A 25,574-nucleotide genomic window follows, 5' to 3' on the forward strand; every position below is an offset into this window, starting at 1 on the left:
TAAAACGCCTTTGTTCTTTCTGATAATATGTATGACAATGCTTTGTAAAGAAGTATATTCAGGGGCACGTACTCAAGATAGTGAATCTTAAGAGAGTCTGGTAAGCGACAACTTACCCCCTAACGTCGGCCGAAAAGGAAGACGTTAAACCATTAACCAACGACATTAAACCATTAACCAACGACGTAAAACCAGTAACCAACGACATTAAACCATTAACCAACGACGTTAAACCAGTATCCAACGACTTTAAACCAGTAACCAACGGCATAAAAACATTAACCAACGACGTAAAACCAGAAATCAACGACGTAAATCCAGTAACTAATGACATAACACCACTAACAACGACGGAAAACCAGTAACCAACGACTTAGAATAAAACCAGTAACCAACGACGTAAAACCAGTAACCAACCCAGCCATGATAGAGAGAAGCTTTGGAAGACATCATGGTACATTATGTTCATGTGTTATTTACGAGTTTGAAATAAGCCAATTTTTCTCTCTCTTTTGGGGCCTCTCTAGCAAAGCGGTTGACTTCATCTCCAGCCAAATCCATCATAATAACACATAAGCTATATACCTGATCGACACCATCCAGCAGTGACCGAGCCCTGGTGAGTCACTTGTTTATTGCCTTTCCTTGTTCGTACAGTTTATAGATTGGTTCTGTCAGCCCATTAGACGACACAAAAGACATTATGTTAGTTTTTAACTGGGGTCCCTATGTGAATTCTTATTGTCGCAATACCTGTCGTGTTTATAATGTATTCCGGGAAAATTTTCGCTGCAGATTAATTATCACAATTAAATATCTCATATTATTTTATGAAATATGGGATACAGGCTCCCTGAAGTAATGTTTAGATGGCATGGCATAACTTTCCATTTTTTTCCACTTGTACCTACCTGACGTTTTACAGTCTTTTTTGTATACAGTGTCTGTTCCATCTTGAGTTTGAATTGAAAAAAATCGCTCTAAAAATTTCACGTTATATTGCTGAAACAGGTTTTTCTACACTATAAGAAAACCACATTACTCGTTGTATATACCAATGAGTGTACGTGTCATATTGTTTTCACGAGTTTAATCAATTCAATATGACATATGGACAGTTTGGACACTCATGTAAGATTCTATTTATCACATGACATTCATAATATGAAAAAAGACTTCAAACACAACTACGTGTTATCAGCTGACTTATAAAGGTAAAAACTGAAGTACTCCGATCATTGTATTATTGGGACGGTTGCGCGCAGTGCAAATTAATTCAAGATTTTCTTTCATAATGAACAGTTTTAAATGCAATGAAAATAATATCAAAATAACCATTCACATTCATTCAAAATAACAGTAAATGTATCGTGTGGTATAGTAAATAAAATTTGTACATGCAGTGGGCTAGGAATACCTTCCCATGGTTTTTGCCAACCTTTTTGGGTTAATACCATATGTATTACGTGGCTGTATGGCATAGAAAAACGGTTCAGTTATGTGTTAAAATGAATATACAGTGGCATATATTCATAATAAGCTCTTCAGTGATAATGACGATGCAGACATGGTATAGCTATCAAGAACGTTCTGCTTTATTTTGAGGACAAACCTAATACTACATACTGTAAACTATCATTATGAGGTACACCATGAATCGTATCAAGCTGAGAGTCTCAACGGGGAAAACCCCCATTTAACAGAGAACCATGAATACTTTGACAAGTGAAGGCACTATAAGACGGAAAAATCCTTTCGGTTGTATCAGCTGCGACATTTATAGGAGAAAATGCTGGAAAAATACAGCTCCGCTTCACGATAGCCTCACATCCGGTGGTAATATTTGCCTGTGATCATGATTGCACCTTTAAAATTTGGGTTTAGATACAGTATGTGTGATGGCTGATTACGGCCATTTCGTGTTGTCGTATTGTCGTGTTGTCTGTCGCCATGTTGCAGTTTAACCGCGACAAGTTGACATTGAGTAAATAAAATGTCGCGTTATCGTGTTTTTTTACTTCGACAAAACGACAGTACGATAACACAAAATGTCCGTAATCAGCCACCATAAGTATGCCAAAAATGAATTACACAACACCATATAGATGTTTCATGCTTCTAGGACTCCACGGTGTCGCCAGGGGACGAAAAGTTGCCTTAAATTATTCTACATCTAAATTACACGTGATCACCTGTTTTACCTAGAAATCTGTTGACCCTGTGCCTGGGATGTGATCTTTTCGTTTCATGAATGATATTTTTTTAGGTTTACCATTGTAATATTTTGTGTGTACTCATTTTACCTTTTTAACGGGAGGGAAGGTGTTAAAGGTCACGTGTATACGACGGTATTACACGGCTTACCTACCGTGGAACAATCATGAACATATACCTTAGTATCCCTGTCCTCTCTTGTCAGAGTGACAAATTAGCCGAAATATTTTTCAGATGACGTCACATTACCTTGGCCATAACAATGTATGTACATTGTACTCTCACACGGGATACAATTGCTGTATCTTATAACATATCAAAAGATCATGTATTTGATGAATTAAATAAATCCCTTTTATTTATATATAAATTGCATTTGAGCATTAGTTTCCTAGAAACATTTCCCCACAGGAGCCTCCGAGCTGCTGTCAACAACCCTACGTGGTATGACTAGCAGACGACTATGTGATATTTGTCGGTTTACGTTCGGAACACGTGTATACATTGTTCGAATTACATTGTTTTAGGTCGTCTAATCCACACTTCATCGACCGGAGAGATGTTGAAGACTGTGACGGATAATGATCAAACCGATAATAACATCAACAATAACAATGTCTATCGGAATGTTCTGACCAAAAGAAGAACATATTTTGTATGTTATTAATGAAGGAAACGACATTCACTCTTTGCGACATTGTCTCAATATATAAGTTTGTCAGGAGGATGATTTACCGGATGATCTTTATTTTGTTCAAGTAAGTACATATCATTAACATGTATAATAAACAACTTTAATATGAAATACCGAACTGTATCAGTCATACATTTGAAGCTTTGTCATAGCTGACAACTGTCTATTAATATGATATCGCCATGTTAAAAGCTATATATTACATACAAGCTGTTTGTAGTCACTGTCTGTATTGTTTTAACAGATTCTCGAATTTTTATAGCTGAGCTATATACTGTGCAATATATTCATATAACAACTGCCTAACATTACAAATTCATGAATTCTCGTGGAAACTGCCTGCATATAACTATATATTAACGATTTCTTATATATTATATGCATTTTATGTACAAGCATTATATAATCGCTGTCTACTAATACGGTTTCATTAATCCTCCTGAAAGTCATATGTATACAACTACTGTGCTTATGATAAGGTTTAAGAACGATTTAGCCTTAATTTAGTTTTTGTAAATCACGTGATAATTTCTTGGAGAATGATTTGTTAACTGCTCGTTTTGCCTTGCATAAATAAGTGACAAGTCGTTGTCACATCTGAGCATTAACACGATAAAAAGCCGAGTTACCTACTTACGTGATAATTATCTCAGCAAAATTATCTCGAAAAATGTAAAACTAGGTCGACATAATTTAAACGTTATTGCTACATATTCATAGATTATGTCGACATCTTCTCAGATAATGTCGACATATTCTAAAGCAAATGTCGACATAGGTAACTCGCAAGTCGAAAGTCGATGGCAGAAATATGCCACCTTAGTAACTACTGACTATTGATAACAAAATCAAATTATGAGGATGCCAACTATCTAAAACAATTGATTTATTGATTCACATAATCTCAAATGGTGATTACAGTTCTTTTTTCTATAAATGTTTAATGAAACAAAATAATTGGCTAGCAACTGTCTATACCAAGTAATTAATGGATTTGCATTGCAGTCAACTTTCTTGGACAATTGTTTCCCAAATTCACATATCAACTAGTGGGTACAGGTTTTGACAGTGGAACAGGGATCATTAAAACACCTTTTTAATTATCTTCCTGATCTTTGGAGATTCGAAGTTTCTTCCACATCTGTGTCCAATGCACTCAGTAAATTTATGACGTCACAATCGACAGCTCGCCAAAACGTCACTTGGCCGATCTTACCTTCTGCAAGTGAAACCATCTCGTAGACATAAACAATATTTCACAAACTTGCCCTGAAGGTCTTGCTTGGATCTTTTTTCTGCTTTTCTGCGCGCTAACATCCGGGCCAACATGAGTTGTTAATATAAGTTGAGCTAACTTGTGTTATAATTGCTGTAAAATAAATAAAGCATATTTATTTTGATAGGATCCTAGTTTGTTTATACATTATCTAGAAATTTTGCTTTATCAAGTGTTGCATTTGCGTTGTCTTTGTCCTGTGTTAGCAAATGTTCGGGTGGAGAAAAGGAGTCATTCATAATGCAAGTATGAAGGATATGGACATTCAACCCTCGGGTGCAGATGTTGATGTCAGAACCTCGGCCAACCCTCGGTTCTGACCCGAATTCTACACTCTCGGGTAGACCATACTGTGCACTGGGGCTTCGCCCAGTAAAACTATCGCACTTTGCCAGGATAATCCATATATTCACCAAGTGTTAATTTTGCCCTTTACATTTAATTACTATGTATATTATCTGTTGTTTACTGATGTTCGCTGTGATGATAAATTCGCAATCATTACGGTGGGCGAAAAGGGCGAAAATTAAACTGCAGCGAAAATTTCCCTGAACACAGTATAGATAGTCTATCTGTAATGAAGAAACCCTATGGTTGTAACCAACTCCTGATTTCAGTGTCAAATTGTCAATCACAATGGTTTTAGTGCCTAATCGATTCCTGTATACTACGCATTGAGTGCTGACACTGTTTTACATTTTTCTATTTTATTTATCTTTAATTGCACGTTTTTCTTGTCATTTCAGCGGCCGGCGACGCATTGCTATAGTACTTGGCGTGTGTCTGGTCCTCACAATAACATTCATCCTGAAGTCGATCAATTATGATATCAGTCTTACTTCACGTCACGTGATCACATTCCAGGCCAACATCACTCACAGTGACAATACATATGGGGTTCATAGAACGAAGGCGCTTGATAGAACCCCTGGACGTGATTGTAATTTCACAACACAAAACGGGGTTGTGAAAAAGAATATTTATTCAATAATTCGTACTAGTAAACAACAAGAAACTTTAACTGCTCCAAAAGCAACATCAAAGCCAATGAAACATCATTCCATTAATGCGTTAAAATATATAAAGAATCATAATAAATCAAATAATGGGTTTTACTCGAAAGAAATTTTGCAACAGCAGCAGCAACATCCAATTGAAACCCCACTACAGAATCCAAGTTATGATAGCTTTGGTATCAACATACTGAAACAAAATCGAGTATTAGCTCAGAAAGAGATGGTTGCACACGACTTACAGCAGCCAAAACTATTTAAAAGTTTCACAAGAAAGGAAACAGAGCTTCTCCACACAAAACATCTAGATGAAGCAAAAGAAAACAAATTGACTAGTAAATTGAAATTTCAAAGACAATTTCCTGAAATAGCTGGAAGGGTCAGACAAAGTAAGAAGGTTTTCAGCAATGAATTGCTCAATAATAACCTGTTTTATAGGTTACAAGAGATACAAGATATAAATATGCAAAATCAAGAAGCTCTTGCACACAATGGATTAATTCTTCGCGACCAATTAATAAACAAAGATTTAGGCATGCCGGAACCCCTAAGCTTTGATACATTTACAGAGAAGAAACAAATTGGCGTCTCAAGCAAACAAACACGTACTAATGAAGTAAGATATATGCGGGGACAAACCCATGGCCTTCATACCAATGCTGATGGAGTCGATAGTTCTGAGCGTGTTCGACAAATTAAAGCACATTCAAGATCCGTACAGCAACCTGTCCAAGCAAGCCGGGACAAAACCAAGGCAGTGTATCACTGCGAAAATCCAAGAGAAGTCCCGAAAGTGGAAAACATATTGTGTATGGTAAGTCTGGTTTACTGTTAAATTAGAAAACTGTTTGTCTACCTGGTAGCTATCCGGCGTGGTTATTATCCGGACTTATTGTGCGGAAATGAAATCAGAAGCCGGTTAATAGAGATTTTAAAAAGGACATTTCGGTCATCTGTAAATTGTATCACTAACCGACAGCAACCGCACAGAAAGATGGTTTAGAATATTCTTTTTCATGATAGGATTGGTTGACAGGTATGGCGCATCTTAAGGTCGCAATCGCAGAGTATGGGAACGTGTTTGTACGAGTTTGGTACCTAACACATAATGTTAAAAAGATTAATCTGATCATATATTGTACTCGTTGAGGTTCATTGTTGACCTCAACTCTTTATGGATTAGACAGGTCACATCATGATTGATATCACTCAATCACACCTGTACTACCAGTTCAAAGGAACGCTTGTATTACCAGTTCAAAGGAACGCTTGTTTTACCAGTTCAAAGGAACGCTTGTATTACCAGTTCAAAGTAACGCTTGCATTACCAGTTCAAAGGAACGCTTGCATTACCAGTTCAAAGGAACGCTTGTATTACCAGTTCAAAGGAACGTTTGCATTACAAGTTCTGGTGTAAAGTGTTTTTGATTCGGCAGTATGTTAGAGTTAAGCCAGTATTTATCTAACTTACATATTTCATGTCGAAATGAGGTTTATTTTGTCTTTGTGTGTTGATGTGATAGTATATTTTTTCCTTTCTGCTGATTTATGCTATAATATTCATACATATAATATATACATTTATATATAGACCCACCCTTCCTAAACACCTACTTTCAATAAGAAATTGTTTGTAAGCGCAAAATGTTTCCTCTTTTGCTTTGCCGTGTTTTTTTTATCTATTAATGCTGTTGTCGGCTTCTTTTGATACTGTTGGCGCTGTGGTGTAGATGTAATAGGATTTAATAGGATAGATGATGGACGCAGGCAATTACTTGCCTCTATGTCCATATCATATAATTAACAGTTTTAATTTTAAAAATCACTGCCATTGTTAGATTTGTAGCTAGCTAGGTGATTAATTTAAAGTTCAAGATGTATCAAATGATTGTCCATAATACTTTCAAAGCCTCTAATTGTTGTAGCCTGTATGTTTCAACAGTTCTGTAGCCAAATGAATGTTTCCTTATATCAATGTTTTTTTCTTTATTGTTAGTGTATGCGTTTTGTTCTGTATGTTCAATCTTGATGCCAGCAGTAACGTTGCTGTCTTTTCAATTTCAGGACAGACCTAAATTCCTTCCTAACTACAAAAATCCGTGTTGGAGGGATAGTATTACTGGTGCTCTTCGTTGTCTACCTTACTTCCACATTTTTGGGACGTGCAAGTCTGGGACAACGGACCTTTTCCATCGTATGGTGCACCATCCACAGATCCTCCCAAACAAAGGAGTTCTGTCCAAAGAGACATGGTTCTGGAGCTGGAAACGATATGGTACATGGGGTTCATAATATTTTGAAGCTTTTATTCCGTCCAAGTCTACGATTTCTATATTGCTAACTATACCTGATGTAGGGTACATTTCAGTATTGAAGCCTCTTTCCAAGTATATGTTTATAATGTTGCTAACGATATGGTAAGAAACGTTCTCTACAGTATTGAAGCCTCCGTCCAACTTTATGTTTATGATATTGCTAAAGATATGGTAAGAAACGTTCTCTACAGTATTGAAGCCTCAGTCCAACTTTATGTTTATGATGTTGCTAACGATAAGGTTAGAAACGTTCTTTACAGTATTGAAGCCTCTTCCCAAGTATATGTTATAATGTTGCTAACGATATGGTAAAAACGTTCTCCACAGTATTGAAGCCTCCGTCCAAGTTTATGTTCAGAATATTGCTAACGATATGGTAAGAAACGTTCTCTACAGTATTGAAGCCTCCGTCCAAGATTATGTTTTAATGTTGCTAACGATATGGTAAGAAACGTTTTCTACAGTATTGAAGCCTCCGTCCAAGTTTATGTTATAATGTTGCTTACGATATGGTAAGAAACGTTCACTACAGTATTGAAGCCTCCGTCGATGTTTATGTTATAATGTTGCTGACGATATGGTAAGAAACGTTCACTACAGTATTGAAGCCTCCGTCTAATTTTATGTTATAATGTTGCTGACGATATGGTAAGAAACGTTCTCCACAGTATTGAAGCCTCCGTCCATGTATATGTTAAAATATTGCTAACGATATGGTAAGAAACCTTCTCTCCGGTATTGAAGCCTCCGTCCAAGTTTATGTTATAACGTTGCTAACGATATGGTAAGAAACGTTCTCTACAGTATTGAAGCCTCCGTTCAAGTTTATGTTTATAACGTTGCTAACGATATAGTAAGAAACGTTCTCTACAGTATTGAAGCCTCCGTTCAAGTATATGTTATAACGTTGCTAACGATATGGTAAGAAACGTTCTCTACAGAATTGAAGCCTCCGTCCAAGAATATGTTTATAATGTTGCTAACGATATGGTAAGAAACGTTCTCTACAGTATTGAAGCCTCCGTTCAAGTATATGTTATAACGTTGCTAACGATATGGTAAAAAACGTTCTCTACAGTATTGAAGCCTCCGTCCAAGAATATGTTTATAATGTTGCTAACGATATGGTTAGAAACGTTCTCTACAGTATTTAAGCCTCTTCCCAAGTATATATTTTTAATGTTGCTAACGATATGGTTAGAAACGTTCTCTACAGTATCGAAACCTCCTTCCAAGTATATGTTTATAATGTTGCTAATGATACGGTAAGAAACGTTTTCTACAGTATTGAAGCCTCCGCCCAAGTATATGTTATAATGCTGCTAATGATATGCTAAGAAACGTTCTCTACAGTATTGAAGCCTCCGTCCAAGTATATGTTATAATGTTGCTAACGATAGTAAGAAAAGTTTTCTACAGTATTGAAGCCTCCGGCCAAGAAGATGTTTATATTGTTGCTAACGATATGGTAAGAAACGTTCTCTACAGTATTTAAGCCTCTTCCCAAGTATATATTGTTAATGCTGCTAACGATATGGTTAGAAACGTTCTCTACCGTATCGAAACCTCCTTCCAAGTATATGTTTATAATGTTGCTAACGATACGGTAAGAAACGTTTTCTACAGTATTGAAGCCTCCGTCCAAGTATATGTTTAAAATGTTGCTAACGATATGGTAAGAAACGTTTTCTACAGTATTGAAGCCTCCGTCCAAGTATATGTTTATAATATTGCTAACGATATGGTAAGAAATGTTATCCACAGTATTGAAGCCTCCGTCCAAGTATATGTTATAATGTCGCTAACGATATGGTTAGAAACGTTCTCCACAGTATTGAAGCCTCCGTCCAAATTTATGTTTACAACGTTGTTAACGATATGGTAAGAAACGTTCTCTACAGTATTGAAGCCTCCGTCAAAGAATATGTTTATAATGTTGCTGACGATATGGTAAGAAACGTTTTCTACAGTATTGAAGCCTCCGTCCAAGAATATGTTTATAATGTTGCTAACGATATGGTAAGAAACGTTCTCTACAGTATTTAACCCTATTCCCAAGTATATATTTTTAATGTTGCTAACGATATGGTTAGAAACGTTCTTTACAGTATGTATTGAAGCCTCCGTCCATGTATATGTTAAAATATTGCTCACGATATGGTAAGAAACGTTCTATACAGTATTGAAGCCTCCGTCCATGTATATGTTAAAATATTGCTCACGATATGGTAAGAAACGTTATCCACAGTATTGAAGCCTCCGTCAAAGAATATGTTTATAATGTTGATAACGATATGGTAAGAAACGTGCTCTACAGTATTGAAGCCTCTCCCCAAGTATATATTTTTAATGTTGCTAACGATATGGTTAGAACCGTTCTCCACAGTATTGAAGCCTCCGTCCAAATTTATGTTTACAACGTTGTTAACGATATGGTAAGAAACGTTCTCTACAGTATTGAAGCCTACGTCAAAGAATATGTTTATAATGTTGCTAACGATATGGTAAGAAACGTTTTCTACAGTATTGAAGCCTCTTCCCAAGTATATATTTTTAATGTTGCTAACGATATGGTTAGAAACGTTCTCTACAGTATCGAAACCTCCTTCCAAGTATATGTTTATAATGTTGCTAACGATACGGTAAGAAACGTTTTCTACAGTATCGAAGTCTCCGTCCAAGTATATGTTATAATGTTGCTAACGATATGGTAAGAAACGTTCTCTACAGTATTGAAGCCTCCGTCCAAGTTTATGTGTATAATATTGCTAACGATATGGTAAGAAACGTTCTCTACAGTATTGAAGCCTCCGTCCAAGTTTATGTTTTTAATGTTGCTAACGATATGGTAAGAAACGTTCTCCACAGTATCGAAGTCTCCGTCCAAGTATATGTTATAATGTTGCTAACGATATGGTAAGAAACGTTCTCCACAGTATTGAAATATCTTTACAAGTATATGTTATAATGTCGCTAACGATATGGTTAGAAACGTTCTCCACAGTATTGAAGCCTCCGTCCAAGTTTATGTTTTTAATGTTGCTAACGATATTGTTAGAAACGTTCTTTACAGTATCGAAACCTTCGTCCAGGTATATGTGTATAATATTGCTAACGATATGGATAGAAACGTTTTCTACAGTATTGAATCCTCCGTCCAAGTATATGTTTATAATGTTGCTAACGATATGGTAAGAAACGTTCTCCACAGTATTGAAGTCTCTTTCCAAGTATATGTTATAATGTCGCTAACGATATGGTTAGAAACGTTCTCCACAGTATTGAAGCCTCCGTCCAAATTCATGTTTATAATGTTGCTAACGATATGGTTAGAAACGTTCTTTACTGTATTGAAGCCTCCGTCCAAGTTTATGTTTAGAATATTCCTTACGATATGGTAAGAAACGTTCTCTACAGTATTCACGCCTCCGTCCAACTATATGTTTCGAATGTTGCTAACGATATGGTAAGAAACGTTCTCCACAGTATTGAAGCCTCCGTCCATGTATATGTTAAAATATTGCTAACGATATGGTTAGAAACGTTCTCTACAGTATTGAAGCCTCCGTCCATGTAATTGTTAAAATATTGCTAACGATATGGTAAGAAACGTTCTCCACAGTATTGAAGCCTCCGTCCATGTATATGTTAAAATATTGCCAACGATATGGTTAGAAACGTTCTCTACAGTATTGAAGCCTCCGTCCATGTATATGTTAAAATATTGCTAACGATATGGTTAGAAACGTTCTCTACAGTATTGAAGCCTCCGTCAAGGTCTATGTTTATAATGTTGCTAACGATATGGTAAGAAACGTTCTCCACAGTATCGAAGTCTCCGTCCAAGTTTATGTGTATAATATTGCTAACGATATGGTAAGAGACGTTCTCTACAGTATTGAAGCCTCCGTCCAAGTTTATGTTTTTAATGTTGCTAACGATATGGTTAGAACCGTTCTTTACAGTATCGAAACCTTCGTCCAGGTATATGTTTATAATGTTGCTAACGATATGGTAAGAAACGTTCTCCACAGTATTGAAGTCTCTTTCCAAGTATATGTTATAATGTCGCTAACGATATGGTTAGAAACGTTCTCCACAGTATTGAAGCCTCCGTACAAATTCATGTTTATAATGTTGCTAACGATATGGTAAGAAACGTTCTCTACAGTATTCACGCCTCCGTCCAAGTTTATGTTTAGAATATTCCTTACGATATGATAAGAAACGTTCTCTACAGTATTCACGCCTCCGTCCAACTATATGTTTAGAAGGTTGCTAACGATATGGTAAGAAACGTTCTATCCAGTATTGAAGCCTCCGTCCAAGTATATGTTATAGTGTCGCTAACGATATGGTAAGAAACCTTCTCCTCGGTATTGAAGCCTCCGTCCAAGTTTATGTTTAGAATATTGCTAACGATATGGTAAGAAACGTTCTATTCAGTATTGAAGCCTCCGTCCAAGTATATGTTATAGTGTCGCTAACGATATGGTAAGAAACCTTCTCCTCGGTATTGAAGCCTCCGTCCAAGTTTATGTTTAGAATATTGCTAACGATATGGTAAGAAACGTTCTATTCAGTATTGAAGCCTCCGTCCAGGTTTATGTTTATAAGGTTGCTAACGATATGGTAAGAAACGTTCTCTACAATATCGAAGCCTCCGTCCAAGTTTATGTTTAAAATGTTGCTAACGATATGGTCAGTAAGGTTCTCCATAGTATTAATATGTTCTGTTTATTGCTAACGATATGGTAAGACACGTTCTATACAGTATTGAAGTCTCCGTCCAAGTATTTCTTTTCAACTGCTAACGACACGGTAAGTAAGGTTCACTGCAGTATTGAAGCATCAGCTGCAGTCTCTGTTTTGTAAAATGGTAACGATATGGAAAGTAGTGTAAACAACAATACTGCAATCCCATTAGCTCTATTCTTTCTTTATTGCTGTCAGTGTGAATCATTGCAGTTTCCCCTAATGTGCAATTTTAACATACACTCTAAAGGAAATGTCAGGTTGTTACTTGACGGATTTTCTTGCTATGCTATTTCTTAGCCTGACTTGATTTAAAGCTTTTTTACAATGTTAAAACGAACCATTGTTGGTGACCTACATACCTTTCTGGATATGACAGTATATATATTTATAGTGACAGCGGCCACAGGTGATATAAGAAATACTTGTCTACACGGAGCGTCAGGATTCCTTACCTCAAGACGATTATTTTTTCTCTCTCGTTCTCTGAAATCCAAATTTATAAAACAGTGAAACGTTTTGTGAATTAATGACTTTTTTAATCTCATTCCTTAATTAGATAATAAACAGAATTTTCATTAATTAATTACAAATAGTTTAACGTATATAAAGCGTCGTAAAAATGTTAGCGCGCGGAGGGTCTAAATGTGGGAGGAACTCGGAGTTCCCGGAGAAAACTCACGTGGTCGGGCAGGTGACCCAATACCTTTTCACGTCTGATCGTGGAATCGAATCCCGGCTGCCTTAGTGAAAGGCAAGTGCGCTATCCACTGCACCACCCGACCACCCAATGGCGTATATTAGTGGTACAGAGAAATGAAGTATTTAGACGATGTATGTACAAAGACGTTGGTATGTCCGCTAGTTTACTGCTAATCAGAAATCTTTTTTTTTTTTTTTTTTATTTCAAACAGACCGGATGATTGGAGTTCGACATAATCAAACCATTCCAGGTATGTTACTTTACTGCAAACTTCATTCTGGGGATAAAATGGTCTTCCATACAATTGGTCTGGTTTAAACATAAAATACACGAGCGTGAGATTTTTTCGCTCGTACGTAATATCTTCAGTGCCGAAGAGATTCATGAGGGTTTGTAAATATGCATTCTCAAAAACAATGGGTTTATTTATGTTACAGAGCAGCAATTTGCTTATTTTCGGGGGTTCGCAGATCGGGGCAACTTGTATATGCAACTAATTTTCATCTTTATTCCATACGCTTCTACACTAATCCTCAGCGAAGCCTCCACGTCTATGGAGTAGTGCATACTGCAAAGCATTGTAACTATCAACAACTTAATTTTTCGTTTGTGTGAATTATCTCTAAAGGTGCCCTGTCCCGTTGCAGGCAAAACATTATATATTTCCACTGTGTATGTTTGTGTGTGCATACGTTAGCCTCTCTTTAATTTCATTCTGATTTAACTGTAACATAAATAAGTCTTAGCAAGATAAATGTACAGTATAATGACCAGAGGTCAAGAATTAAATCCAGGTCTAGACCTGTTTCAATTTCAAATATAGTTAAAACACTGTTTTGATTTCCATATATGTCCCGCGAAGTTTGGTTTTCTCTTCAAAGCTATTGTCATACCACTGCATAATAACAGGTTGATGCAGTTGTACATTGACTTTTAATAGTTTATTCGGAAGATTTTTAGTCTATAATGTCAAATCAGTACCAGGTGGTAAAACCTTATTTCAAAATTGTTTAAATCGACAAATACATTTTTAGGAAATATCTTTTTAAAGTAATAAGAGATGTTATCATTTTAATATAATAACCTGAATCTCTTTAACTTATTAATTCACAGACGTTAGCAGTGTAATGGCAAATCAGTAACAGGTGGTAAAACCTGCTTAAAAATGTTTAAAAATGTAAGAAATACGTTTGGATGAATTGATATATAATGGGATCATTCTAGTGTAACAATAACCTGGATTTCTTTTACTTAAATGCTTATAATTTATATTAAAGGAATAACAAGATTATTTTAGGGGAAAGGAGTATACGGTATAATCTGAAAAGATATGTGTGCACTTTGCATAAATCATCCGCGAACATCTTTTTATAGTATGCTCTGAATTTAGGGCACAAAGCTAATAAATAAAACATCATTAACGCTATACGATTGAGCAATCGTTTTTGATTCCTGTTATGTCATTACATGATTTCTTACTTCAAAATAAACGCATTTAGCCTGCAGTGTCAAGCAAAACATCGCAAAATGCTCGTATAACAAGTAACGGTATTATATTATGAACACTGTAAGACTGGAGACGTATGGTAATCTGAGTATGCACATCTATATTATGTAAAACAACATGGATATTTTCCGACATATCGCGGAAGCCATTCGAATACAAATTGAATGAATACGATACAGGAAATAGCACATTAGGCCTGTTCAGGTAACGTCACTTGATATGTCAGTTAATTCTACAGAATGATGTTATCTTTGTAGTGCATTCTTTATTACAGTATGATGTTATCTTTGTAGTGCATTCTTTATAACAGTATGCTGTTATCTTTGTAGTGAAATCTTTATAACAGAATGATATTATCTTTGTAGTGCATTCTCTATAACAGTATGCTGTTATCTTGGTAGTGCATTCTCTATAACAGTATGATGTTAACTTTGTAGTGAAATCTTTATTACAGTATGATGTTATCTTTTTAGTGCATTCTCTATAACAGTATGATGTTATCATTAAAGTGAAATCTTTATTACAGTATGATGTTATCGTTGTAGTGCATTCTTTATTACAGAATGTTATCTTTGTAGTGCATTCTCTATAACATTATGCTGTTATCTTGGTAGTGCATTCTCTATAACAGTATGATGTTAACTTTGTAGTGAAATCTTTATTACAGTATGATGTTATCGTTGTAGTGCATTCTTTATTACAGAATGTTATCTTTGTAGTGCATTCTCTATAACAATGTTATCTTTGTAGTGCATTCTCTATAACATTATGCTGTTATCTTGGTAGTGCATTCTCTATAACAGTATGATGTTATCATTAAAGTGAAATCTTTATTACAGTATGATGTTATCGTTGTAGTGCATTCTTTATTACAGAATGTTATCTTTGTAGTGCATTCTCTATAACAGTATGCTGTTATCACTTAAGTTCATTCTTTATAACAGGTTGATGTTATCTTTGTAGTTCATTCTTTTTAACAGTTTAACAGTATAACAGTATGCTGTTATCTTCTTTAGTGCATTCTTTATAACAGTATGATGTTATCATTTAAGTTCATTCTTTATAACAGGTTGATTTTATCTTTGTAGTGCATTCTTTATAACAGTATGCTGTTATCTTTTTAGTGAAATCTTTATAACAGAATGATATTATCTTTGTAGTGCATTCTCTATAACAGTATGCTTTTATCATTTAAGTTCATTCTTTATAACAGGTTGATGTTATCTTTGTAGTGAAATCTTTATTACAGTATGATGTTATCGTTGTAGTGCATTCTTTATTACAGAATGTTATCTTTGTAGTGCATTCTCTATAACATTATGCTGTTATCTTGGTAGTGCATTCTCTATAACAGTATGATGTTATCTTTGTAATGAAATCTTTATTACAGTATGATGTTATCTTTTTAGTGCATTCTTTATACAGTATGATGTTATCTTTGTAGTGCATTCTTTAGTGCATTCTTTATAACAGTATGATGTTATCATTTAAGTTCATTCTTTATAACAGGTTGATGTTATCTTTATAGTGAAATCTTTATTACAGTATGATGTTATCTTTGTAGTGCATTCTTTAGTGCATTCTTTATAACAGTATGATGTTATCTTTTAAGTGCATTCTCTATAACAATATGCTGTTATCATTTAAGTTCATTCTTTATAACAGGTTGATTTTATCTTTGTAGTGCATTCTTTATAACAGTATGCTGTTATCTTTGTAGTGAAATCTTTATAACAGTATGATGTTATCTTTGTAGTGCATTCATTATTACAGAATGATGTTATCTTTGTAGTGAATTTCTTATAACAGTATGATGTTATCTTTGTAGTGCATTCATTATTACAGAATGATGTTATCTTTGTAGTGAATTTTTTATAGCAGTATGATGTTATCTTTGTAGTGCATTCTCTATAACAGTATGCTTTTATCATTTAAGTTCATTCTTTATAACAGGTTGATGTTATCTTTGTAGTTCATTCTTTTTAACAGTTTAACAGTATAACAGTATGCTGTTATCTTCTTTAGTGCATTCTTTATAACAGTATGATGTTATCATTTAAGTTCATTCTTTATAACAGTATGATGTTATCTTTGTAGTGAAATCTTTATAACAGAATGATATTATCTTTGTAGTGCATTCTCTATAACAGTATGATGTTAACTTTGTAGTGAAATCTTTATTACAGTATGATGTTATCTTCGTAGTGCATTCTTTATTACAGAATGATGTTATCTTTGTATTGCATTCTCTATAACAGTATGATGTTATCTTTATAGTGAAATCTTTATTACAGTATGATGTTATCTTTTTAGTGCATTCTTTATACAGTATGATGTTATCTTTGTAGTGCATTCTCTATAACATTATGCTGTTATCTTGGTAGTGCATTCTCTATAACAGTATGATGTTATCATTAAAGTGAAATCTTTATTACAGTATGATGTTATCGTTGTAGTGCATTCTTTATTACAGAATGTTATCTTTGTAGTGCATTCTCTATAACATTATGCTGTTATCTTGGTAGTGCATTCTCTATAACAGTATGATGTTATCTTTGTAATGAAATCTTTATTACAGTATGATGTTATCTTCGTAGTGCATTCTTTATTACAGAATGATGTTATCTTTGTAGTGCATTCTTTATTACAGTATGATATTATCTTTGTAGTTCATTCTCTATAACAGTATGATGTTATCTTTGTAATGAAATCTTTATTACAGTATGATGTTATCTTCGTAGTGCATTCTTTATTACAGAATGATGTTATCTTTGTAGTGAATTTCTTATAACAGTATGATGTTATCTTTGTAGTGCATTCGCTATAACAGTATGATGTTATATTTGTAGTGCATTCTTTATTACAGAATGATGTTATCTTTGTAGTCCATTCTCTATAACAGTATGATGTTATCTTTGTAATGAAATCTTTATTACAGTATGATGTTATCTTCGTAGTGCATTCTTTATTACAGAATGATGTTATCTTTGTAGTGCATTCTTTATAACAGTATGGTGTTATCTTTGTAGTGAAATCTTTATTACAGTATGATGTTATCGTTGTAGTGCATTCTTTATTACAGAATGTTATCTTTGTAGTGCATTCTCTATAACAATGTTATCTTTGTAGTGCATTCTCTATAACAGTATGATGTTATCATTAAAGTGAAATCTTTATTACAGTATGATGTTATCGTTGTAGTGCATTCTTTATTACAGAATGTTATCTTTGTAGTGCATTCTCTATAACATTATGCTGTTATCTTGGTAGTGCATTCTCTATAACAGTATGATGTTATCATTAAAGTGAAATCTTTATTACAGTATGATGTTATCTTTGTAGTGCATTCTTTATTACAGAATGATGTTATCTTTGTAGTGAATTTTTTATAACAGTATGATGTTATCTTTGTAGTGCATTCTCTATAACAGTATGCTGTTATCATTTAAGTTCATTCTTTATAACAGGTTGATGTTATCTTTGTAGTGCATTCTTTATAACAGTATGATGTTATCTTTGTAGTCCTTTCTCTATAACATTATGCTGTTATCTTGGTAGTGCATTCTCTATACCAGTATGATGTTATCTTTGTAGTGAAATCTTTATTTCAGTATGATGTTATCTTTGTAGTGCATTCTTTATTACAGAATGATGTTATCTTTGTAGTGCATTCTCTATAACAGTATGATGTTATCTTTGTAGTGCATTCTCTATGACAGTATGATGTTATCTTTGTAGTGCATTCTTTATTACAGTATGCTGTTATCTTTGTAGTGCATTCTTTATTACAGAATGATGTTATCTTTGTAGTGTATTCTCTATAACAGTATGATGTTATCTTTGTAGTGCATTCTTTATAACAGTATCATGCTATCTTTTAAGTTCATTCTTTATAACAGGTTGATGTTATCTTTGTAGTTCATTCTTTTTAACAGTTTGATGTTATCTTTTTAGTTCATTCTTTTTTACAGTATGATGTTATCTTTGTAGTGCATTCTTTATACCAGTATGATGTTATCATTTAAATTCATTCTTTATAACAGTTTGATGTTATCTTTTTAGTTCATTCTTTTCTACAGTATGATGTTATCTTTTAAGTGCATTCTCTATTGCTTTTTATACGATTTTCTTAAACATATTATTACTGATCTATTAGCTGTGATATTATCAGATATAGCTTTGATCACCTTTTGGAAAAAAGACTCATTCTTTACCTAAGCCGTGAAATTGCAATGACCTCATGCGGCTTACATTCAACCGAAATTGTATTTTTAAGCGAACTTCACATAGTGCTTTGATTCTGCAATGTAGGTTAACAAATTACGGTACAAATGAGGATGGACGAACTCGTTATGATACAAACCATCAATATTCTCATTAATGTTTTACCTTCTTCTCTTCAGACCAGGCAATGACTCTTAGGAACTTTACTGATTTTTTCGATGCGAAGATGATAGAAAGTTTCATGACAAACGTGGATGGACATTCTCCGTACCATCAACTCGTGACAGGTATTCCGAATAAGTTTATCAAAATTGTCCCCTTTTCATTGTTTTTTGTTTAAATTTGATGTGATCGTTATTAAATGTTTTATAAAAATACTGAAAAGTGGTAAATCACGCGCGAGGAAATTTTCGCAATGTGACTCCTGACACTGAGAGTTAGTCCCTGTTGATCATTTTGCGTTTGGAATGGTTCTGAAATCTTTCTATTCTATATATATCTATTATCTATATAATATTAAAAGAAATATTCGCGTGTAGATATTTTTGAGCTGATTTACTCACTACAAAAATCGCGAAAACTATAATATTTCTACACCGCGAAAAATTCCCACTATTACACTTCATTTTATCATATTATCTAAGCATCTTTTTTTTACAGAATATCTAATTTACAATATACCATGAACCTATATAAATTAATTGTTAACTTAACCTAATGTCATGGTAGTGTCGTATGTTTTACAAAATTGTAGGGCATGGGGATCCGATGGATATTTGGGATTTTACAAGATGGCGGAAGATATCGCAAAACAACCCAATGACACAGGAACCGGAAGTGACCACACCAAATTTAGTTCGTCACGTTAACCCTGACGTCAAACTGATAGCACTCTTAAGAGAGCCAGCTGAGAGGTGTGTTTGAGAACACTTTTAAGCTGGTCGTTTTAGAGATTATTAACATAATTATTTGATTAGAGTTTTTAGCATATTTGGTTAGCTGTGAGCTCAAAAGCTATTAGCTGATATGGTAAGCCGTGAAGTCTAGAGCACTAAACAAATCTGGTTAGCCGTGAGCTCTTTAAGTTATTCGTAGATCTGGTAAGCTGTGAAGTTAGAGTAATTAACAGATCTGGTTAACTGTGAGGACTAGAGTAATTAACAGATCTGGTTAGTCGTGAGGTCTACAGCTCTAAACAAATCTGGGTAGCCGTGAGCTCTAAAGTTATTATCAGATATGGTAAGCCGTGAAGTCTAGAGATATAAACAAATATGGGTAGCCGTGAGCTCTAAAGTTATTAGCAGATATGGTAAGCCGTGAAGTCTTCAGCTCTAAACAAATCTGGGTAGCCGTGAGCTCTAAAGTTATTATCAGATATGGTAAGCTGTGAAGTCTAGAGTTATAAACAAATATGTTTAGCCATGAGCCCTAAAGTTATCAGTAGATATGTTAAACCGTGAAGTCTAGATCTTTAAACAAATCTGATTAGTCGTGAGTTCTGAAGTTTTAGGCAGATATGGTTAGCTGTGAAGTCTAGAGTAATTAACAGATCTGGTTAGCTGTGAAGTCTAGAGTTATAAACAGATCGGGTAAGCCGTGAAGTCAAGAGTTCTTAACAGATCTGGTTAGCCGTGAAGTCTAGAGTTATAAATGGATCTGGTTAGCCGTGAGGTCTAGAGTAATTTACAGATCTGGTTAGCCGTGTGAAGTCTAGAGTAATTAACATATCTGGTTAGCTGTGAAGTCTAGAGTAATTAACAGATCTGGTTAGCCGTGTGAAGTCTAGAGTTATTAAAAGACGTGGTAAGTCGCGAAGTCTAGAGAGTTTGACAGCCTCGGACGCACATGAAGTATGTGTGTTAATTAGCAAGAACGGGTAGGATCCCAGAGCTATTTATAAGAAATGAAACGAAATTCTTTCCGGAAATAGCCATACATATGATAATTAGTACAGGGTTTCCCTTTTAAGTGCCATGTTCACCAGTGACTGTCTTTAATTTCAGAACATATTCTCACTACCTTCACATACACCTAGGGGACAACAAAGAGTCGTTCCACTTTCATGTTGTACAGACCATCAAGTATCTGAGAGACTGTGAGAGCAATGGCCGGCTACGGGCTTGTGTATATAAACATGGTTTAAGAATGAAGGTAAAGAAGCACTCTAAGATTGTCCATGTAGGGTAAGGTAAGGTTAGAACTGTGTATTGTATAGTAAAGAAGTACTGTTCCAGCACAGGGAAACAAAATCCAAACCGCTTAACCCCTGGAGCATCGAGGATGATTCTTGCTGTTAAATGAAAAGATCTGCATTTATCACATGATTAGTGTAATATTCAATTTCTACACAGATGTCATATAGCTTTATATGAATAAATTAACCTATAAAGACTTCATTAAATGACGTCACAGAATCCATATCATATTGTCCTGTCACAATGGACATCAAATTTATAAAGGCAAGATAAATGCATTTAAGACTTCAAGCATTACCTAAAATAAATGTTTTATTTACAATATTTTTGTATGTATACGTACAGCATTTCAAAAACCTCGACACTCCAGGGGTTACAGTCACTACCATCTCTACACACATAAAGTATGTCACGAAGGCTAAATGAGCACCACCTGGTGAATGAGACAAGAAGCCTTGTTAGATCGTTTGATGTACATCAAAATAATCTCTCGGTCAGGTAACGGTAAAATTGACTAGCTTTCAAGCCCGATGTCGCTCCTCTGTTATTTTCAAATGACAGGAATCAGCCTAGCGATTGGTCAGGTCTTTTTTACCCTAGACTAATCAATCAGCTTGCCGCGTGCCTTCAATTTTGCTATGACATATTCCAGAAGTGCAAAGCGTGAAAGTGGGCGTAACCCCTTAAGCATCGAGGGATTCTTTTCAATTGAGGTTTATAATTGTAACAGAATTAACTAAAGTCGTTATAAATATCGTTATTAAATCCAATTAGATTGAATATTTAACAGTTATCAGAATAATTGAGTTGTTTAAAACGTAGAGTATGACATTGCAGGCTCCGCTCCACGCCAGTTTGTATTACTTACACTTGACGGAGTGGCTGAAGGTGTTCCCCAGGAACCAAATACTCCTTCTGACCAACGACGATTATCAGCAGGATACGGCAGGGACGCTCAGTACTGTGTTTAGATATCTAAATCTAGGTAAGTCAGGGACGCTCAGTACTGTGTTTAGATATCTCAATCTAGGTAAGTCAGGGACGCTCAGTACTGTGTTTAGATATCTAAATCTAGGTAAGTCAGGGACGCTCAGTACTGTGTTTAGATATCTTAATCTAGGTAAGTCATGGACGCTAAGTACTGTGTTTAGATATCTTAATCTAGGTAAGTCATGGACGCTAAGTACTGTGTTTAGATTTTTAAATTTAGGTAATTCAGCGATGTTTCATAGTTTAGACATCTAACCAAAATCTAGCTAAGTCAGGGACGCTTAGTACTGTATCTAAACATCTAAATTTAGGTAAGTCAGCGATGTTTCATAGTTTAGACATCTAACCAAAATCTAGCTAAGTCAGGGACGCTTAGTACTGTATCTAAACATCTAAATTTAGGTAAGTCAGCGATGTTTCATAGTTTAGACATCTAACCAAAATCTAGCTAAGTCAGGGACGCTTAGTACTGTATCTAAACATCTAAATTTAGGTAAGTCAGCGATGTTTCATAGTTTAGACATCTAACCAAAATCTAGCTAAGTCAGGGACGCTTAGTACTGTATCTAAACATCTAAATTTAGGTAAGTCAGCGATGTTTCATAGTTTAGACATCTAACCAAAATCTAGCTAAGTCAGGGACGCTTAGTACTGTATCTAAACATCTAAATTTAGGTAAGTCAGCGATGTTTCATAGTTTAGACATCTAACCAAAATCTAGCTAAGTCAGGGACGCTTAGTACTGTATCTAAACATCTAAATTTAGGTAAGTCAGCGATGTTTCATAGAGTGCTTAGATATCTGGATATAGGTAAGTCTGCGATGTTTCGTACAGTGCTTAAATATCTGGATATAGGTAAGTCTGCGATGTTTCGTACAGTGCTTAGATATCTGGATATAGGTAAGTCTGCGATGTTTCGTACAGTGCTTAGATATCTGGATATAGGTAAGTCTGTACGTTAATAAGGTGTAAGACATGTAAATCCAGGAACGTCAGGGAATCTTAGTACTGTCTTTAGGCAAATCAGATATGTTTCATACTGTGTTTTGCCATATAAATCTAGGAAAGTTGGGGACGCTTAGTTTTGTGTTTTATCTGAATATTGGTAAGCAGTTTTAAAGTTAATATTGTGTTTGGAATCTAAATCTAGACAAGAGCTTGGCGCCCACCATTGTACAATTTTCAGCTCTGTCAGTTTGATCTTTTTTCTTCTTTTCTGTTATCTGTTTGATGAGTCCTGTATACAGTAAATACACCTAGAGGTATTTTTTTCTAATCTTCATACTGCTGTGTATAAAACACAACCTTCAATGTGAGATTGTCATTTCACATGTTTACTAATACAGTTCTTAATGTCAAAGCAATAGAACCGATCATTGAAATATGAGAAAGATTGGTTAAGTTCTTCCTGTGGCCATCTAGTTTTTATGATCACTCTCAAAACACAACAAGCACAACTAGGATCCAAGGGGAACCTACATATAAAATTTGAGAAAGATCCATCACGTATGTTAAGAGAGATTTCGCAATAACACACTTGAACTATGAAAATCCAAGATAGCCACCTGTCGACCCTATAACTATTTCCGTCAGTTACAACAGAATAACCTGCAGTTTGGCCCCGCCCCTGGAGATTTCATATTTGTAATACAGCGTTTAATAAGAAAATCTTGTTATTGTTTCAACATCTCGGTGAGCGATACAGGCCGTTTGAGCCCTTTGTCAATTTTGCTATCAATCAAATGGTACAAAAACACGACCTCAAAATACGTTGCAATATTTCTGCAAGAACTGTTTTATCTTTGTAGATCCAATGCCTTACTCGGATTTGGTAAAGGTTGCTAGTCGACAAAGGCAGTATGTTTCCCCATTGAAAGCAAAATTAGGAGCCATGCTGCCACAAACGAAAGCAATTCTTGGAGAATACTTTGAAGATTCTATTCACAAACTTGTATCATTATTAAATGACACCAAGTACTTGAAGTGGATTGATAACAGTTCATTGAATTATGATGCCTACAGTACAAACCCGATTTTTTTAAACAAGAGTAATGAATCTCACAAGCTGTTTTCTGGAGACAATGTACGTCAAAGAAAAGGATCACATAAATTTTTCTTTAATAAATGGAATGATGTTGAATTACAAGTAAATAAGAACTCTAGAGATGGTTTCTTTTTAAACGCTATACATGGTGTGAAATTACCTGTAAATAATATACCGCATGCTGACCTGCCTTCAGACATAATACAGGAGTTCCAATTACAATCAAACAAACAATCAAATTCCTCATTAATTTCCGATGCAAAACCTAGTGCCAAATATTTTAATACATCATCAACTGTGGGATTACCATCTAACAGAATGTATGAAGTCAAAATACCATCAAAAAACATGCGAAGGTCTAAATCCGTGCTAAATACGTTGAATCAAGATGGACCAGTTTTAAACAGAATCCCAAACAAAAAGCCGTACTCATATAAGCAACCAAGTGTAAAATCATCTTCAAAACCAATGTCCGCCGTGGAACTGCCTTCCAACCAAATAAAACATATCACTTTACTTACAAATGTAAAACCCCAAAAAATGTTACCTACAAAAATAGTATCTAAAGTAAATTTTCATTCACATCCAATGTCTAGTGTCAAATTTTTTCCAAATACATGACCCAGAAATCTATTAAATGTACCCCTTAATCATCAACGAAATATATTACCTTGAAAGATCAATTTATTCAGTGGCATAGCGTTTAAAACATACCAGAAACTTGTGACCTACATACACAATTACTCAAGGTCAAATTGATTGTCTTAACAAGAATATATTACCTTAACCCTTTCACCCCTATGTAACTTTAGTAGCATAGGGTGAAATTATGATCTTTCTTTTGATTTTGTTTTTTAGTATAACAAAAATATATATTTTCTTGAAATAAAATGTTGATGCTCTCCCTTTTGTTTTGGAGTTCTTGTTCTTTTCTGTTCCTATTGACCGAGTTCTGATAGTATCATATCCATCAATTTTAGTGCAAGAGGCACATGAAAAAATAAAAAGGTTGAAGGCGGTTGCTAATTAAACTACAAACACAGATTGTTGCCAGTGGCGTACCCTAAAATTTTCAAGATTTTTTTTTCATCATAATTTTACATTAATTTTTTTTATGACCAATATGGACCGTCTGTATCAATCATAAAAGGGAAATAAATAAAAACTAGAACTGTAAGCCAAAGGCTAACTAATCCCCCCCTCCTATATAAACCAGAACTGTTGTAAGCTAAAGGCTTACTTATGCAAAGCAATATAGTCTCCCACCAGTAATGAGTTAATCACTAATTTTTTGAAACAAAAAAATAAAATAACAAAAAAAATAAACAAGTATTTTGCACAAAGGGGCATAACTCCATCAAACAAGAGGCCCAAGGGCCTTAGCGGTCACCTGAGTTATATCATAGGTACTGGTAGCTTTATTTTATTGTTTAGATGTGATGTGGAAATCAGCATGTAAACTAAGTGAAATACAATACTTGTCATGTCATCAATGGATAATAATTTGAAAATATTGGTAAATGTTCCCTTTGGGGCCCCGCTCTAGCCCCTGGGGATGGGGCAGGAATCCTAATTTTACAAAGTAAAACTCTCATTTACCCAAGATGATTCTGACTAAGTTTGAGCAATTTTCTGCTGAAAAT

General features: G+C 34.7%; 1 protein-coding gene across 3 annotated transcripts; it reads left to right on the forward strand.

Annotated features, from left to right (window-relative positions):
* Positions 1-545: 545 nt before the first annotated feature.
* Positions 546-25,139, forward strand: LOC110462999. Of its 3 annotated transcripts, none has more exons than XM_021517306.1 (10): positions 546-619; positions 2,742-2,972; positions 4,931-6,011; positions 7,262-7,472; positions 13,182-13,220; positions 18,881-18,988; positions 19,456-19,615; positions 20,705-20,852; positions 21,734-21,881; positions 23,696-25,139. In XM_021517306.1, exons 2-10 carry the CDS (start codon positions 2,872-2,874, stop codon positions 24,550-24,552), a joined length of 2,853 nt encoding a protein of 950 aa, XP_021372981.1. In that variant the 5' UTR covers positions 546-619; positions 2,742-2,871; the 3' UTR covers positions 24,553-25,139. The 3 variants fall into 3 exon arrangements, with proteins under 3 accessions (XP_021372981.1, XP_021372990.1, XP_021372996.1); XM_021517315.1 differs by lacking the exon at positions 546-619 and adding an exon at positions 2,131-2,184; XM_021517321.1 differs by lacking the exon at positions 546-619 and adding an exon at positions 2,460-2,478.
* The last annotated feature ends 435 nt before the right edge of the window (positions 25,140-25,574 follow it).

Source organism: Mizuhopecten yessoensis, unplaced genomic scaffold, assembly GCF_002113885.1.
Source record: "Mizuhopecten yessoensis strain PY_sf001 unplaced genomic scaffold, ASM211388v2 scaffold1471, whole genome shotgun sequence".
Taxonomy (NCBI): Eukaryota; Metazoa; Mollusca; class Bivalvia; order Pectinida; family Pectinidae; genus Mizuhopecten; species Mizuhopecten yessoensis.